This window comes from Hoplias malabaricus, chromosome 12, assembly GCF_029633855.1.
Source record: "Hoplias malabaricus isolate fHopMal1 chromosome 12, fHopMal1.hap1, whole genome shotgun sequence".
Lineage (NCBI taxonomy): Eukaryota > Metazoa > Chordata > Actinopteri > Characiformes > Erythrinidae > Hoplias > Hoplias malabaricus.
The window spans coordinates 26,098,677-26,118,417 of NC_089811.1; the positions used below are offsets into that span (position 1 = coordinate 26,098,677).

The 19,741-nt window shown below is 39.3% G+C and overlaps 1 protein-coding gene across 1 annotated transcript in view; it reads right to left on the bottom strand.

The window, feature by feature from the left end:
* pdia5 (protein disulfide isomerase family A, member 5) overlaps positions 1 to 19,741 on the bottom strand; it is a 72,453-nt gene that overhangs the window by 19,102 nt on the left and 33,610 nt on the right. The window contains exons 9-12 of the mRNA XM_066686136.1: positions 15,037 to 15,128; positions 9,657 to 9,728; positions 4,933 to 5,069; positions 2,349 to 2,419 (exon numbers count right to left, since the gene is read on the bottom strand). Coding sequence (XP_066542233.1) covers positions 2,349 to 2,419; positions 4,933 to 5,069; positions 9,657 to 9,728; positions 15,037 to 15,128 — 372 coding nt within the window. The remainder of the gene's footprint in view (positions 1 to 2,348; positions 2,420 to 4,932; positions 5,070 to 9,656; positions 9,729 to 15,036; positions 15,129 to 19,741) is intronic.

Below are 19,741 nucleotides of genomic sequence, written 5' to 3' on the forward strand. Positions count from 1 at the left end.
AAATATGAGCTAAAAGTCAGTTAAATATATCTTTGTCCTGAGCAGCCATGTACAAATTTAATTTACTTTAAAATTAAATGGAATGAAGGAGGGCTGCCTTCCGGTGAACAATGAATATTAAAAGATGTCGATGTTCCATTTCTCTGTTGCTGCTCATTTGCGACAGTCCTCCAGCTCCTTCCTCTTCTCATGCTTCTGGGGAAGGATTATAGGAGGTAAATTCTGCCAGAAAAAATTTAATTGAAATAAAAACAATAAAATGAATATTCAAATACCTTTTTGACATTGGTTTTTCCAAATGTGTGAGCCAAAGTGCTTGAGTTTTCGTTTCTTTTTAGATTTGAGTGAAGAATTAAACAGCAAATGGAATTATTTCATTTCATCTTTAATTTTATCATGATTTCTGCTCAACTGTGACCCTGAAATGAATTAAGCGTCAAAGAATATGGTGATAATAATGATATTTGCTCACACATTTTGAAAAACAAATGTTAAAAAGGTATTTGTATTTTCATTATATTGTTTTCATTTCATGGTGGCGCAGCAGGTAGTTTCGCAGTCACACAGCTCCAGGATCCTGGCACTGAGTTTAAGTCCCGCTCCGGGTGACTGTCTGTGAGGAGTTTGGTGTGTTCTCCCTGTGTCCGTGTTGGTTTCCTCCACAGTCCAAAAACACACACTGGAAGGTGGATAGGCACCTCCTGAGTGTCCATAGGTGTGAGTAAAAGTGTGAGTGTGTGTCGCCCTGTGAAAGATGGCGCCCCCTCCAGGGTGTGTTCCTGCCTTGCGCCCTGTGATTCCGGGTAGGCCCCTGAACTGGATAAGCGGTTACAGACAACGAATGAATGAATGACTTGAGGAGCATCAGGAAATGACAGGGAGGATAAGAGCCATGGCAAAAATTCTAGTCTTTTCATATCTATTTAAAAAATGAATTACATAAAATTTCCAGCTGCAGTTTATATTGCTTCACATGAGTGCCTGCCAGCAATACAAGTATATCACCCCCCCCCCCCCCCCCCCAAAAAAGAAATAAATAAATAAAAAAAAAAGAAATACAACATATGACAACAAAGGCCTTTATGAATAAGCAGACAACTGGTATAAGTGAAAAATATTATTTAAAATAATATCTACTTTTAAAACTGGATCAGCTAAGTGTCTCCAGTCCCAAAGGAGTATTACATGGCGTTAAAAGGAAATATGATGTAACCAGTCGTAAACTTGTACTATTCCAACTCTGAACATACTGCAGGTGTCAAAATTGGAACATGTTGCAAAAGGAGTAATAAAATGTTTCGGTATTGAAATAAAATATTAAAATTTAAAATGTGATTTTGTTCGGTTATCAACTGGATACAGGTCAATAAAACCTAAGCGCTGCTTTTGAAAGTTAGGTTTGTGCTTTCAAGAGATTAGAAAAACATTTGGATAGTCCTATCTTGTTTTACACATTTAATTTACAAAATCCTCACTGGGCCATCTGTATTAATTTTATAAATAAAGACCCTTATTTCAGATGCTTAGAGGAAAACAAACTCAATAAAAGCTACGTTAAAAAATGGGCCCAAGATGCAGATGCTCCTTTTCAGATGCAAGCAGAGCCAAGAGTAAGCGGAAGGAGGAAAAATGAGTGAGATCAGTTGTCTCTCGGGAGAGGGGCGTGAGGACCAGGGCATGTCTGCTACATTAAATAATGCAGAAGACCTTCTCATTGAACTCTAACACTGGGAAGAAAGCCATGCTCAACAGCTTCAAGCTGAAGGCTACACAGACATCATGGATGAAATGACTGATCCAATCATGGGGCTCTGGTGACTTTCCTGGCTTTAAACTCTGCTCTGGAGAAAAGTGTTAGCTGAGTGTGGACCCACCCTCTTAATCAGAACCACATCCTACATTCAACTCCCTAATCGCCCTACACACAAATACACAACACACTGCCAAACTGGGATATTTCTAAACAGTATAGTTCTGTAAAGTTGTGTCATAATACATGCAAAACAAATCCTGCACACTAGAAGCCTGTAAATGAAGGGTTTACAAGCATTCTTATCCTTAAAAAGCTTATTTCAGCCTGATGAAATTGCACTGCACGATGGCAAATTAAAAAACGACTTATTTTAATTAAACCAACAGACAGAACATTTCTGAAGGGCTCATACCTCAAAGCAGCAATTTTACACCTGGAACCATTTCGTAAAGCGCACGGACATGTGCTTTTGGGCACAGAATGATGATTCCCGTTCCTCTACATCAAACACATTAGCACAGCAGTGAAGCAGGGCGCTTCCAGCTGCTCGCTTCATGCTCACTTTCATTAAAAGTTGAAGAAAGTCTGGACTCACATCTGCATCTTTATTGAGAATTTCAGCAGCTTCGTCATATTCAGGCTTCATCTTCTTACAATGGCCACACCCTGAGAGAAAACACAAAAAATGGTCATGCATACAGCCACGAGCGAAGAATGCCCCTTTAGCACAACTCTGTTTGTTTTCATGTCTTAAAAACCTTAAACAATTAAAAAAAATGAATAAATTAATCCTTATCTTTCCAAGAGCTCTCCAAATATTGGTGATAACTTGAGAATGTATATTTTTTTGCCACGTTCAATATGTTCATTATGTTCAACCAAAACATTTTGCATTTCATTTAAAAACGGTTACTTTAAACTCACCTGTTGTTGACAGATTTCTTTGAGAGTGCAAAGAATGTTTGTTTATTTATTTGTTAGTTTAATTATTTAACTCCAATTGTTTTTAGTTTTCTAACTCAAAATAATATAATTCTACCTGCTGACTTACCCAGTCTCATACAACAACAATCAACCTGGGAAGGTAAAGGCAAGCATGTTTCCTGCAAAACATGTGAAACCAGCCACCACCTCTTTTTGAACTGCTTCTAACAAAAAGCCTATATCTGTAATAACAACCAACAGATGCCTACACTGACCAGCATTGTTTGTAGGAGGGGTAGAGTTGGGCCCATCCCACTGACCAAGAAAGCAAGGCCAATGGCTTGGACTACTGGCTTTGGATTGCTGAGGCAACACTGGACATCAAACCAGTGATCTCTCAATGACATGGCCAATGTCTTTACTGCTGCAGCACTCAGGACCCTTCATTCAAATCTAACAGTTCAGAAATATAGACCACAATTCCAATATCAGTGCATCACTATGTAGGAGTAAACGTATCGTGATTTTGCAGGCTGTTTGAACAAAGTTGACTTAGTTGCTATTACGTGTTGCCTGTACTAGCCTCATTTTAAACAACACTATTTGCACAAATACCAAAAATCTTGTGGCAGATTAACTGCATTTAGGGATTGAGGAAAACTAGGTACACATTTGCAGAATCATTGCAGAAATATTGCTGTAAATATAATTATCTGGACCGCAGAATCATTTCTGTGACCCAGATTGAAAAAAGATGAGGGTGACAATTCTGGATTCTGCTCTACAATAATAATAATAATAACAACAACAACAATTTCTCACAAAACTAATAGATATTACAGCCATCAAACACTAATTGATTGATTACATGGACTCCTGGTGTGTGTGTGTGTGTTCTGACAAAATCACTTTAATACAAAGCAAGAGTGAAATCATTACTTGGATTAATATGCCGTAAGAGGTTTTAGGGCAGTTGTGTTTAACATGGTCCACTCTGAAGTGCCTTCTCCGAGAGCCCATAGAAGTGCACTTGGCTGAGAGTGATAAATAACCAGGCAATTGGATTAAACTACATGAAAACTGTTTACTATCTGAAGCGTATAAACATAATCTCCATAGCACTTATAATGAGTCAGTCACTGAAACACTGTGTCACACACTGAGCTAATGGGAAACGGCTTTCAGCTGGGAACGTATTAGCCTGCCCTTCAAAACACTTAAAGTGAACTGCTGGGAGGTCCCCTTTTTCTTACACCTGTTCTACAACAAGGCTGGCCGTTAAAGAGGACATAAAACAGCATTCACTGGGCCAGGACTCCTGTGTTCATTGAGTCTAGAGGAGCGGGAGCAGCAAATTTACCACACTTCATAAATGCTCTAATACTGCTGAGTGGCTTGTGTAATAATTCCAGTTGGGATATTGCAATTGGGCTTTTATGTTTATAGATTTTATACTCATATCCTTAAAAGGGCCAGACCACTAAACACAGGAGTGGCTGGGATAACATTCAGAGGGTGGTTGGCATGTGTGTCACTCATCATGAAGAAATTGCGCAGTTGTGTCGGTCTGTCTTTCCGTCTGTTTGTCTGTGAGAACTTTACAGAAGGAGGATGAAAATGAAGCCCTGTCTGCCATCTGTCAGTCCATCAGTGATGAATGTATTCATGTGTGTGTCACTATTTTGGCAACACAACTGCAGCACAAAGTTATTCTGCATGGTGAGATGACACTCAAGCAATGAGTATATTTTAGAGAGAGGGAGAGAGAGAGAGAGCGCTGTAGCTGTGTGTGTAGAGAAGGTGGGTTATACCTGAGGACATGAAAAACTGTTCTGTGTGAGTTGTTTGATTTAAAATGTATGAGAGTTGAGAGACATCATATTCCGACAGATTTCGAGGAAAAAAAAAAAAAGAAAACTCCAGTGAAACATTTTACAACGAACCAGTCACTATCTCTATTTTTTTCCTGATAGGTCCGTTTAGATTCTGATGCAAACAGATGAAAATAACCACACACCACCTACGTTTCTCTTCAGTGTGTCAAACATGGGGGAGGCACATCTACAGAGAGCAATTTTATGTGGTGTCATACAGTAAGGCTCTGAGGAAAAGACCATGACAGGAGCCTGAGGCCTAGCCCCTGTGACCTCTGCCGCACACTCAGACAAACATTAATATGCAACCATGAAGGTTAAAAGCACACTGCACTGTGGAAGAGGGCTGAACTAGACCTGTGCTGTCTGTCAGTAACTTACAGGGAGCGTAGAACATGACTAGAGCTGAGGGGTGCTCCTCCAGGAACGTGTCAAAGGACTCGTCCGTCAGGTGGAATACAGCCGAGGCCGACTCCGACCACGGCACCTCGGGGGTCTTCGGCTGGGGAGGCTGGGGGCTGCAGAGGAAAGGAGGGAAGAAAAGCAGTGGGGGAAGGAAAGGAGTGGGAAAAGAGAGAGAGAATCTCTTGAGGACATAATGAAAAATATTTTAATGTTGGTGATCAAAAATAATACTGACAAGCTACTGTAAACTGGGAATTACAGCACCTGGTTTATTTAATAAATCAGTTTTGGTTGCAAAATACCTGTTTTTTTTAACGTTTAAAGTAACTTTTGCTGTAGATTAAATGTATAAGATATTTCTGTAACAAAAACAACTATTATGCATGACATCATTCCCAAATATTGAACAGCACTGTACTAAGTGGAGACAGAGCTGTAAAAATAAAAACACTTCTTGTTGTTTTCTGAATAAATGCTGAGCTCAGACTGAACACTGGGGAATCATTTCAGAGCCAAGTTTGTGTTCTCACTTTGGCTGGTTTAAAAGCCTCAAAAACAATAAAGCAGAAATAGTGTGTGCTGTGTTTGACACAGCTGGTGAACATCTCCAGCACACACACAGTTCTGGACATCTGCGCCACTCGTAAGTGGTCACACCCTATGACTGAGAACAGCCAGTGAGAGCCAAGGACAATCTCTCACATCTCACTGCTGTGTGCTCTGTCTCTCCAGTGATCACAGAGCAGCCCAAACCTCCTCTGAGGACAGTAACACAGCCAACAGCTCTCCTTAAAGTCTCCTTAAAATCTGCCAGCACCAGGTTCTCAACATTCTTCAACTTCAAAAGAGCAGTCTCCTTCAAATCAGTGTGCAGTCATAAACCCAGTGTTCTCTGATTTAATTCACTGATGACAGCTGTCGTAAAGGTCTTATGACAGTCTTAAGCCAGAACTGCATCGTGACTTGACAGTGACCTTCCCCATGTTTTGAGAATCGCTGCAGAACCCAGTAATGTAAGATATGTTTCTACTGGGTTATGATTATCCTATGTTTTTTTTTCATCATTCTTGATGCATTATCGATGCTAAAATTAGTAGCAACAATGATCGTGAGCCTCAGTTTTCTCTGCACTTAGTTTACCTGAGAGATAAGAGTTTACATTATATATAGAGTGTTCTGCATGTAATTGAATAATGGTCATTAATATTTGAAGCTTGTGAAATTAATGGGGAAAAAAACTTCACAATTTCAACTGTGTGATAAAGCTTGGCAGATGTGGAAATATTTTGTGCACCCACATATCTTTGGAACACGTGTCAAATATTTTGGTGATTTAGACATATTTTGTGTATGTGTAATTAGTTTTTTTCATGAATATATTCAACAGTTACATTTGACAAGTCTGAGATACGGACACTGCACACAGACTATTTTCCTCTTTTTCATTCACTTGTGATTTCTGCCGGACCCCCTAGAAGAGGCATATGCTAAATGGCTGACTGACACCAAATGTTGAAACGTGCATGCGTGAAAAGGAACCGTTAAATCTGCAGTATTTCACAGAGAGAACTTAGCGTGTCCCCACTACACCGTCTGTTGTTAGTTCAGCCATATTTTACATTCCAGTTCGTGAACTAAATTTGGAACCGTTCGGCAGTGAGCAGAGGTCCTCTTTCTCTGGACAAGTACTGTTTTTGGAACCTAAAAAATGTGTGTTAAAGTGTTCAGAGCTGAATTGGGACACGGTCGCGCCGCTTTAGCGCTGTAGGTCCATCATCCACCGCGGTGCAGCTCAGTATTTTACTGGAGCCTCGAACAGTTGAACGTTGTTGAGGTAATATTTATCATAGTCTCTTCTTTATGTTTGGAGAATGTTTCTGTGACCCAGCCTTTTGTTTTCAACTACAGATTTAACAAAGTCATCTTGTCTGTCCCTACAACGACATGAATACACGGACACATCTCATTGTTACTGACTTTCTAACGAGTAAATCACATAAAAATCTCCGGATTATTAAAGCCAGAACACCAGAGCGAGGTGTTAAAATAAACGGGTTGTGAATCAGTTACAGCACGGTTATCAGTCAGACCCTTATAGAAATGTAAGTCAGTAATAAATATCTAGTTCCAGCGATGCCCTGTTCCTTTATCAAGTGTAGATTACATGGTTGATAAAATGTTAATGTGCTTGATTTTAGAAATGTTCAAAAACATGTAATACACTAATTTTGTATTTTATTACTTGTTATTATTGTAAACAAAAACATTGATATGAAGCACCAAAGCTTCTCCAGACCTTCCAATGACAAGGGGATGTATTTTGGGCTTTCCTGTTTTTAAAATGACAGAAAAACCTCTGACAATGACTGTATGATGGTCTGACAAAACTAGGCTTGCCTAGTTTCTCTTTGCTCTTTTTTAAAAATCTTTTTTGGAATCTACTGGCCAAATCGTTTACAGATCCCCCACATTGATTCAAATAAACAGACACAACAAATAATCTGGCCCCCTGATTGGCTAAACAGCTCAGGTGCAAAAACAAGATTAAAATTCCTGCTTGTATTGTGAGGTATGTAGCTTGTAACATCTGAGTTGAATTCAAAGGTAGGAAATTTGTGTGTGCATCTCAGAATTAAAAAAAAATCACTGTTGAAAATATACCTGCTAAAAATTTAAATCACGCATACACTACATATTTCTAAAGCAGTACATGCTAATTACATTTGGGCGCACAAAACTCTTGCACACATGCACAGAATATTTATTACTCAGTCACAAATTTATATATATATATATATATATATATATATATATATATATAAAAACATTCATACATCCAGATACATGCATACAATTTTCTCAAATGCACACAATACATAATATACAACAGCAGACTGTGAAAATATTTCTCATCATTTAACAGACTCAAAAAATTAATGAAACCAATTTCACTCCATATCCACGTTCTTATTTCTGATAAGAGCACACTGTTCCACAGTTCTTGAATCCTTACACTGACCATCAGTTAAGTATTGAAGATTGCTTTACATTAAGCCTCTGAATCCACTTGAGTATATCTTACTGTCTGAGAATTTACAGTGAGTCTAGGCTCATGCTTATCCCATGAGCCTAGACTCGCTGTAAATTGTCAGACAGTAAGATATACTTAAGTGGCTCCAGAGGTTAGGGAAATTGTAAACGTAATTTTGGAAATATAACTTTTTTAAAATAAATTCTCCTTTAAGGCTAAGCTTTTTCACTCCAGCTGCAACATTGCATGAGGAGACACAACGGAGTTCAGCGGTTTCCTGGTTGTGACTCTTGCCAAAACACTACAGTCCAGACTACATCAGCATGTCTATTCCTCCGTGAGATGACACTATGGGATTGTGGATTGGGTTGGCTACTTGTGTTTTGTAATATTGTTATACTGTTCTGTCCTAATGTCATTTTCAGATTTCATTGTCAAGATGGATGAGTAATCTACTTTAAATCATGATGCAGAGTTTTGATTAACAGGATATGCGGGGGTAGTAAATGGAAACCATACTTATTTTAAAACCAAAGTAATGTGTTTTTTTTTAAACCATTAAAACAACCTTTTATTGCCACTGCACAGCAGTAAAACAAAATATCTCCTTCGCATTCAAGGCCCCTGTTGAGGGCCCCCAATTCTCCTGCCTCTGAGGGGATCAAATTGGCAACCGTTCAGTCCCAAGTCTGCTGTTCTAATCATTACGCCACACCTGCCTTGTAATTCACTGTAAATCTACCTACTGGGTAACCCTCCTGTACATCATAATCAAACATTATACTCACTTCGTGGCCAAAGGTTCATAGACACCTGCTCATCTATCGTTTCTTCTGAAATAAAGCTTTTTAAAGGAGAGCTTGCCCCCATTGCTACAGTAGACACTAATCGTTTGGGAGATAAAGCTAAAGACTTTAGACTGGATCCTGTAACATCTCTGTGAGGATATGATTGCATTCAGCAAGTAGACTGTTAGTAAATTCAGGTACTCATGTTGTTTGATTAGTTCCCATCCCATAGGTATTAAATAGTGCTCCATCATTCCAGAGAACAGAAATAGCCCAGTGTTGGGGGATCTTATAACCTTCAAGCTTACACTTGCCATTGGGAATAAGGACATTATCCATCATGCTTTTCTATGCACAAAATAGGCAATTTGTAAATTCTATGTTATTAGAATATTTCCTTTAATATCTATTTTTCAGCATTTTATTATAACTTACGTTCCTGGTTACAGCCCAGAAAAATAAATAGGCGTGTGTCTGTGGCACTTCTACACAGATTCTGAGGCTCTCAGAATCCCATAGGCTTGAGAAGTATTTGAACACACTGATGGGAATAGAAATGCCTCATTAAATCTCCACTAAGAGGCACACAGGAGCATATTTGGGCCTCGTGTTTTACAGTGCACATCATATACTCCACTTCTCTGAAGTGTCAAACACTCCCCTGACAATACACTCACTGTATGAAGCAGAGACTAAGCACTGAGCCCTCACACCTCTCCAACTAATAAAGATTGGCCTTTACGGCAGCCTGAGAGCCTCAGAGACTACAAGCCTGTTTGTGTGTCTGTGTGTGTGGTGGGGGTTTTATCCTGGTTTTGTTTAAAGATTGATAGGACCAGTCCTTCTCAAAGGAGCGCCCATAGACATGCTGTTTTACTCACTTTTTCAGCCAGTCCGCCATGTCCTTGGCTGTGGCTCCATAGTTCTCATAGTGATGCAGGAACTTTCCCTTCCTGAGACACAAGAAAAGAGAAAATGACTTTAACCTTAGCAGTCAGTCATGAATTGGCTTCAGAACAAAAAACCTACACCATATAACAAAGGCTACATGTTTCTAGATCATTCGTTTTTCTGAAAACAAGAATATTTTATTAATGTGCTTGTTTCTTGTGCAAATTTTGTTTCTTTGTTTTCCATTAATTAATTCCCAGTATTTGCCCAGTTTTTTAGTCACTGCCTATTCTCCTATTTGCCAGATCTCCTCCATTTAAATGCTAGACAGTGAAGATTAGCTTGTGTTTCCTCTGAGATATGTGAAGCCAGCCACTGCTTCTTTTCAAACTTCCACTAATAAAACATGACTGGACACGTCAGCAGGAAGAGAACACTAACCATCCCAATCACATTATCCTATTTATCAGACCCACCTTGCTAGCTAACACAGTGTGAGAGCCATCGTACTTGCACAGAAAGAGCCATGCAAAATTTGCCTACTTTGAATGCTAGCCATAGCTGGCAGTGCTTTAAAAGGTTTTATTGAGCAAGGTTTATTTTGGGGAAAAACAAAGATATCTTGTTTAAACATTTGAGATACCGTTTCATTCTTAAACCAATATGGGTTAAAACATTTTTTCCCCATGTTTGCTTTTATTCAAAGTGTCAATAAATTCATCAGATTATACTAGTAATGTGCATAAAGGTGAACTCTGCAAGATAATACAAAGTTAAAGCTCAAAATGATATAGAAATAATATACATCAGCTGGCATCTTAACAACTAAATTAAATTGAAAATAGAAGAAGAAAAGCCTAGACACTGTATATATATGATCCCTTTTGTTTTTCCGCACTTTATTGGATTTACTGCAGTCACAAAAGATAACAAATAACTGTAATGTTTATGTGTAATGATATTCCAAGCGATCCTAATCCCTGTTGCCAGAATCAACATACAGGTATGAAATTATTCTGTATCATTGTTTCCATACCCATGCATTTCTACATAAAGTTGGTATATGTTCATCATCTTCAAAAGAATCAAAAGGAGATATGATTTCTTTACATCTTTAAAGGTCATTGTTTACTTGAGTGACTGCCTATTTATTCACAAGTTTCTGAAAATAGATGTGATTTACACTTCTCCAGTGTAATTACAAAAACTGTCAGGTCCTCACTATTTTAAAAATCTAGCTGAATCAGAGAAGGTGATGGGGTTTATTTGCTGATCTCTGAACTGCATTACCAGTCAGCTGAGGATATTTGTAGTGACACTCCAAAGGATTGCATTACAAGCAACATCCAAGAGTGTGGCTCCCTTTGCAGCAGCCAAGATAAACATTTTAAATGAGGGCCTGGCCCAAAGCTAATTAAGCCATTCTGCTCAAGGCGTCTAGCTTAATCAAAGACCTCAGCTTGCAAGTCTCTTTATGTCTTCATGTTCTTTCCTAATCCATAACAACACAACAGGCCTAAAGTTCAAACTCAGACCTAGAGCTCAATTTTCTTTGTCAGTTTTTTAGAAAACTGGGCTATGGCCCAGTGTCATGAACTTGCACTAAAGGTGTAAAACAGTGTATCAAACTTTATAACTTTTTCTCTGACCCTTTTGGTCTTCTGAGTATCTCTCTAATCACAATGCAGTCAGGGCTTATTGAATGCTCTTGCACATGCTCAGACCTATGGGATTTTTATAAATTAATAATTGAATGATATGAATGTTATTTACACTTAGAGAGCATTTTTCTCCACTTGGATGATGCAACAGCAGGCAATCACCATAAAGTAGTGCTTGATGATCAAATAATCTCAACTTGTTTTGTGAAAAACTTTATTGGGCAACAGAGTTCAATAAACATTAGTTTTTATTCCTCTTTAGCACCGCCACTGGGTGCAAACTGATCATGCAGCACACACACATGAATATGCTCATGCTGTTATGGTAAATTAACACGATAAATGTGCATAAATGTGTGAACATAAACTATAACATTTATTGGTGTTTGTGCTAAAAAAAGTGCTTGAGTCTATTAATAAATACATGTTATATGATCCAGTTCTTTCTATGTTTTGGGCATATCGTTTTTGAACATTCATCATATCATAACAGCAAGAGTACATGCACCTGATATGTGCTGCATGATCAGGCTGATTCCACTGTTACAAGCCTTCTAATGGGTAAAGTGCAATACGTTTACAGTTCAGAACATTGTTTTGTGAATGTTTATTTTAATCTTCTTAATTATTTATCTTGTTACTCTTCCAGCTTCTTTAAGTGCTTGTTGTGGAAATGCCCTAAAGATGTTTTCACGACACAAAACACCAATGACAATCTACTTTCGTATGGTAAGAAAAGTTAGAAGAAAGAAAGAAATGTTAGAAGTGAATTTTTCATTATCTGGGGTGGGTAATTAAAGTGTAAATGTATATGGTTCCAGTGAAATCTTTCCTTGTGGATTTGAGCAATTTGCAAACTGTCTGCATGTGTGCCGTGTTCTGATGTTAAAAATATTTATATTGTACAGGAATTTGGCGTATCCTGTTTAAAAACTATAACAATGTTACAACATTGTATATATGATATTAATCGAGATCAATAAATAAAAATTTGCTGTTATATAACTATATCCCCCAGCTCTTCTGTACATCAGCTGTTTGACAGAGAAGAGATTGACTGAGCCATTGAAGACTAGGGGGCCTGAATTGGTCATAGTTGCGGAATTACCTGGGCAACAGGGTAACATCCTGACTCTTTTCAAGGAATCCCTGTCACTGCATTCTGGCATTGGGATCCACACAGGCTACAGGTATGGCACCTACTAACGGCCCCATCAACACTATTCCCACCAGCCACCCAAGATTTTTCTTGGCCACCTCCTATCCAAGTACTGGCCAGGCCCAAACCTGCTTAGACTCAGTTGAATTGTATGTTCTCGTCAGAACTACTGTCAAATTGTTTCTAACATAAAACATCAAAATACTGAATCTGGGCCTAAGAAATGATAGTTATGCGGAGCCTGAATATATGGGCATCACGTTCTTGGCACACAAACATTAACAAACAACCATAAGGCACATATTCCTCTTGCTTTGTGGTATTAAAAAATATATAGACACTAATGTATCAAAGTGAAATTTGAGCATCGTTCTGCCTTGTTGGCTTATACCCAGATGTGTGTATGAGCAGACCTCCATGCACAGGTATTGTTTCCTTTATCTGCCCTGATCTCTCCACTTTTTGCCACTGAAATTAATCTGCAGCAGCCAAGAGCTACTCTAGCCGAGGAAGAAAAAAAAAATAATATATGCCAGCAGCGCTTGGTCATTTGTAACTGTCATTGATCAGTAGGGATCTGCACGCATCATGGTAATGTATCAAAAAAAAAACCTGGAACAGCTATCAAACTGCATTAGTTCTCCTGTGTCTGCTTTAATATTAAGACAGCTGCAAGAGAACCACAATCTGCATTTGTTTTGGCCCAACGTGACCTTGAAGAGTGTGGAGCAGTGGGAAACTTACATGTCTGCTCTACCTTTGTATCCTTCACCTGAATGCTCAAATAACTTTCAGTCCTTGACTCTTCTGCTCTGTGCTAACTGATCTGAAGGGTTTGGAGAGACGAAGGTAATATGGCAGTGCTCCAAACTACTGCATCCTGATTTGACAGCTCACCTAGCCTCACTGTTCAGATGAGGAGGGAAGGGCAAGGTCGGCTGGACGTCTGCCATTCAACTCTCTCATATTTAATCTTTTCATATCAAAGATCATATGAGAAGTAGAAGCCTTTTCAAGAGGGATGTATGAAACTGATGAAGATGACCATCAAAAGACTGCTATGGAGTCAGGGGGGGCAAGCTTTGGATTTTTATCCATTCAGAAGTCAAAGAAATATTGGACAAGAGGCCTACACTATTCTGATTTCAAAGAGAAAAAAAAACGGCCTGCAGACAGAGTGGCTCATCTTTTTCATACTCAACATCTCATAAGGTGACCATAGAGAAATCAGATGGCTGCATGGGGCACTCAGCAGGGACAACAGCTGGAGGTGAAGAGCTGAGACAAAGTGCTGGTGTTTTGCTCAGAGCCTCATTACTGTAAGCAATGGTGCTGCATGATCGTTAGCCTGTGCCTCCCTTCAGGGCCGCAGCTAATGGCTCATTGAAAACGGATTGGGCGGAGAGCGGCATTTAATTAACCCTCCCATAATTAAAACAGTACTGAAATGAGTGAGCGTTTAGCATCGAACGGAAACAGATAAAGCATAGCTGCAGTCACCGGCCTGAATCCGGACAGCGCATCACTATGCAACATGTAGTAAAACAACTTTCTGGAAAGAGGCTGCCTATACCGAACTGTGGTAATGTCAAAATAAAATAAGTAATAATAATAATAATAATAATCTTTTGCAGTTTGTATTACTAATGTATTTACTGTTAGCTAAAGCCCTGCAATAAACATCTAAATATAGATGAGGCCTGTTTCTTTCATGTTTACCATAAGCAGAGAAACATTTTGAAGAGGAGTTTTTGGAGGGTCAGCACTGGCTGCTGTGTGATCATTAGTGAGCTTGTTTTGGGTGTTTGTATTAGGTCAGGCTGGACCTTACTTTCTTCACAGAGATGCTTTTCTTTGCTCTCATTAACTCATCAAGGCATTTGCAGGCTCTGGCTGGAAATGAGGACATGAGCGATGTCCTCAGGAGAGGAGGGAGAAAAAAAAATACTAGCTAAATAAACCAAACTCTGTTCAGCATTCGTTTACTGGGAATAAAAAAAAGGGAAAAGTTGCAAATCGGATCCAAGATCAGGTCGTTTCTGCATCTTCAGACTTAAGGCCAAGTGCCTGTCCCCTAAAGCATTCTGCTTCATCAGAGCTACTGTCATCTGTTCATGAGCGAGAGCAGTTGTCTTTCAGCTCTAGACTCAGCTCCCCATTGTGAATGCTTCCTTGAAACTAATTGTTTTATGACCGTGAAACTTTTCCATCTGACAAATAGCCAACATCTTCAAGTGGCTTGTTCCAAAATGAACTTCTCAACTAAGCTATATCATCTGTTAGACAGCTCACCTTGCTCTGGATGGAATCTATAAAAGGGAACAAATCCTTCTCAAAGGCAACTGACTGAAAGGTGAACCTACATGGACACTGTGTGGTGCCACTTCCCAAGCACTTGCCCCTCCAGTTCTTACAGCACTTGAATACAGAATGAAGAAACAGAAAGGGTAGGACATGTACACTGCATGGTAATTGCTTACTTTAGGACAAACTTCTTATAGGTCCATGGATGTGTGCAGTATGCAGAATCCAAGATAAAGTCAAACTCACTCAAAGTAGCAGAAGGTTGGGTAGCCCTTGACACTGAACTCTTGCTTCAGGCCATCAAATTCAGCCGGGTGCACGTTCATCCCCGCCAGCACCTGTGGAAAGACAGCAGATAACACTCAGAATGAACAATCCCTGCTTACGACACGGAACTCTGTGAAATGAAGACGAATGACTGCACCATGGTGGAAGCAGAAGGCTTGTCAACTGAGGGGAAACATGAAAGTATAGCATGCAGTGAAGTGGGACATGGTAAATATCAAACGCTTTGATGACATTATAAGGCCGGACTTAGAGCGCTTCTTTCATGCCAAAACCAATTTAGAATCCATAGGGTTTGTAGGAAACAGGGCAGCTCTGGGGATTTTGAATTCCTTTGTTCTGCAGTTTGAGAACAGGCCTGTTTACACTTGAGATTTTGATCTGGTTCCCAGCATGGTTCTTAATAAATTGATTCCGTCAGGCTTAAACTCTTAAAACCATATGATAGTTCTGAAAGTTCATTTTAACCCTTTAATACAGAGTTTATTACACACATTCACACATTATTTCACTGCATAGAGGGATCACAAATCAGTAACCAACTCTACATTATCTGGTATAGCTACAAGGAGCATGTCATTAATCCACAAATAAACCTTAAAAAGCAAATGAAAACTGACATCACTCCTCAAAAGCAACTGAGGTGTTACAGTGGAGTAAAAAGTAAACCTTGGAATATTTTTTTCATAGCAAATGTATAACATCATCATCATTTTCCTATATTTATCAATATACCATGTCGTACTGTTTCATAAGCCCCTGTCATATATGAACTCCGGAGAAATTCCATAGAACCTCGTAGAGTATCAGGTCAGTAGTTTGGTCTGGAGTATCAGGTCTGCAGCAAACACTGCGAGATTTTTTGGGAAATGTTCTGCTTGCTTTAGGCATGTGGTGGTACATATGCAGCATGTACAGGAGATACTCCGGGGCATTAGTGGCTCCATTCACACATGCACTCTCTCTACTAGGGCGCTAGGAGGATAAACTGTGATTGCAATTACACATACAGTTACTGGTAAACTACAGACTATTTCTGGGTTACATTGTTGTAGGTGTGAAAAGGGCTTTACAGGTCTAAAACACTTCAGCTCTTTTAAATTCATTGCTTTCACTTGACTCCATTCAAAAGGTGCAAATTTAAAGTCACATTTCTATGTTCTAAAGTATTGACTTAAGAATCTACACACTCACATTATTTATCATTCTGCACAGACATCTTTCTTTGTAGACAGTGTTATATTTTGTTTGCCTGTATGTTACCTATATTTATTCACCTGCTCCCAGTCTGTTTTCTTCTCTGCTGTAAAACATCTACTCTACATCTACTTCACACTAGATGTTGCTGTAAGGATTTGATTGAATTCAGGCATAAAAGCATATAATACGTCATGCTGGATGATTGGGTGGTTATGGACTACAAAGGTCACCAATTCCTCCCATACACTTCTAGCCATTGGGCATGATGATTTTAGGCCCATGTTTTGCTTCGTCATTTTTAAAGAAAAGATCACAGGCCAGCTGGACATGCTGGGAGAATTGTACCATCTTGTGCTACACAATAATTATTCAATAATAATAATGCAGCCATTCATTATTTTCCAATGTTAACTATGCTTGAGTACCAGCTGCAGCGTTGCATGGATATCTTCAGAATATACAGCATTCCTAGTTGATTGTACCACTTTGTGATTGCCAAATCTTTCATTTTTAATGATTTTCCATTTAGGTATATGTAGGAAAAGTGAAAATACATGGAACTAAAAACAGGGATGATCTAAAAGCTCAAGGATGTTAAAAAGCACATTACCACGGGATGTTTATAATGTTTATGTGTATTTAACATACTGAATGCACTATTCAGCAATTGTGATCAGATGTTTTGTGATATTAGGGTTATTTCCACAGGTTTTTACTTGTTATATTTACTCTGGCACATTATGATGTACAGACATCACTTCTGCATATCCCATCATGTAATCATTTTTTACTGATGTGTGATTAATAGATGCTGCAGAGGAGGCAGCAGTGCTGCTGCTTTTCCTTTTACCAGCAACTTGTAAAAAGTGGAACAGATTTCTTAAGGGCCAGACATTTTTCAGAAATTCTGTTTTAGATTTGTTGGCTACTAGCAGTGCCCACTACAGCCCAAATATGAGCTTTAATCCCAGGTACCCTTAACTGCAGGCGAGTGCCTTTTCATCTCTCCTGGATGAAAGGCGGCATTAGGTTCAATGAAATTGGTATTTCTGAGTGGGGGAGGATGATTACAAATAAATTGGGCAGGTATTAAAGCTCTACATCTACAATCATAAATTGCACATAATCAAAGAATAGGTTACAAATCATCTCCGCCGGCTCATATGCATCCGACAGCGCGGTGAAAAATGTGGAGGCCAACTGTGCTGACCATTGATTTCCTCCCAAATCCATCACCCTTCTCCAAGCACTATCAGCGTCCTGCATGCATACGCAAGAATGTGAAACTGCAGGATGCAGCAAATCTCCACCTAGCCAGTCGACACCTGCAAATCTCTAAACAAACGGCTTATTTACAAACTCTCCATGGAGTCCACTCATCACTCAGCAGTTAAAGGAAATAAACACTGCTCCAATTAGTCAAGTTTGGCCCCATATCCAGCTCCATAACAAAGCGAGGGGAAAAAATGCTATTGTTTCAGTAATGCCCACTGGGGCTCTAATCTGAGCCAACTTTTGGTGGTTTGTTCAGAGATGGTTTTCCTTGTGGGAGGCAGAGGGCTCATGAAGCCAGAACAGCAAAGAGGGCTTCATAGGGGGTTTGGGCAGTGATCTATCGATCCATGTGCTCTTATGTTACTTTAGTGTGCAGCTTGAGTCATTTTATTTGACAATATCCTTTATGAAATGTGAAGCAAAACTTGGAGAAACTTTCATTTCTCAATTAAATGTGCGTGAGTTTGAGTGTGTGTGTGTGTGTGTGTGCGTGTGTGTGTGTGTGGGGCGCACAAGGGAGCATGAGAGAGATGTGCAGTGATAGCTCACAGCAGTGTACACAGAGATATTGAGTTGCGAGCTGGCATTTAATCCATACGCAGACTGCAGACCAGCAGGGAATTCATTCAATAAATGTAGTATTAAACAAAAACAGAAGATGACCAAGACAAAATTATCTCCTGTGAAAATGATGAGAGAACTCAATGCTCTGTCAAATAAACCCGAAAAAGGCCAAATAGGTTAACAGATATTGACAGGGATATGAAATATTACACTGTTACATTGTTGAAACTGGTCTCATACATGATTAATAATAGGGCTTTACAAAGTGGACATGAAATACGATGTGCAATGGAGTTCTATTGCAATGACAATGTTAGATGCAATAAATTATGTGTAACGTATACAATCTCAACAGTTCTCGCACTGGAGGTGCTGGTAGAGATCCTGAATACAAGTCAACAGTACATGACAGCAATGACAATATCCTGCATATCCAATAAGCACTGTCCTGCTCTTCTTTGATTAAAAACTACTTTACCGTACCCTCTACTTTAAACAAATACAGATCTTAATGCCCCCCAAAAAGTACAGTGATCATCCATTTACTGATGTATTCTCTTTAATCACTTCATCTTAATCAGGCTGCAAGGCAGGAACACACCATGGACAGAGAGACAGTCCATTGCAGGGCATCACCCTCTCAACCAGTCACTCACTCATTCATGTGTGGGCAATTCAGCTTCACCTATCTACCTACCAGTATGTGTTTTTGGATTTTTAAAGGCGCCTGGAGGAAACCCATACAAACAAAAGAGAACACGCCAAACTACTCACAGACAGTGACTTGGGGGATTGAAACCCAGACCAAGACCCTGAAGCTGAGTGGCAGTTGCGTTACCTGCAGCATCACCATGCCCAGGGGAGTATGTGACATGCAAATAATAATAAATAAATAAATAAAGTATTTATATGTAAATCCCTCTTAACATGTACTTAAACTGCAAAAAACAAGATGTTTGGTTGTGAAATGTGAAACAAAAGAGTCCTTTATGAGCTGGAGGGATCAGCACCAATAGTCCAACAACATTGCTCAACAAGTGATGGGAAGGATTTTTAGTATTTCACCTTCCACGGTGCATAACGTTGTCAAATGTTTCAGAGAATCTGTGAGTAAAGAGCCAAGCCAAGAACCACAGCTGACAGCGTTTGACCTTTAATACCTCAGAGGACACTATTAAAAACTTTTTTCTTGGATGAATCTCTTCATATGGGTTCAAGGATACTTTGGCAAACGATTGTCAATAAACACGGTTCATTCCTGCATCCACAATTTCATGTTAAATTTGTTCTATGCACAGTGGAAGTCATATGTCAACAACTTAGAGGAATGCAGCCAACTTCTCTGGCTTCATGCTCAACTGAAATGAAGTAAAGCAGAGAAGAAACATGCATTTTTGGCTGGCAAGTTAACATTTGAGATTTTTAATGGAAAAAAAGAATACCTGCATAAAGTTCAAAAGCCAGGGTGTGCCATGCAGTGCAGGTGTATCAGTGCTCATCTGATGGGAAAGCCGTACATCTGTGACAGCACCGTTAACGGGAAAGATATACACATTTACGAGCAACACAACCTGCCATCAAGGCAATGCTTTTTCAAGGACAGCCATGCCTGTAGCAACATAAGGCC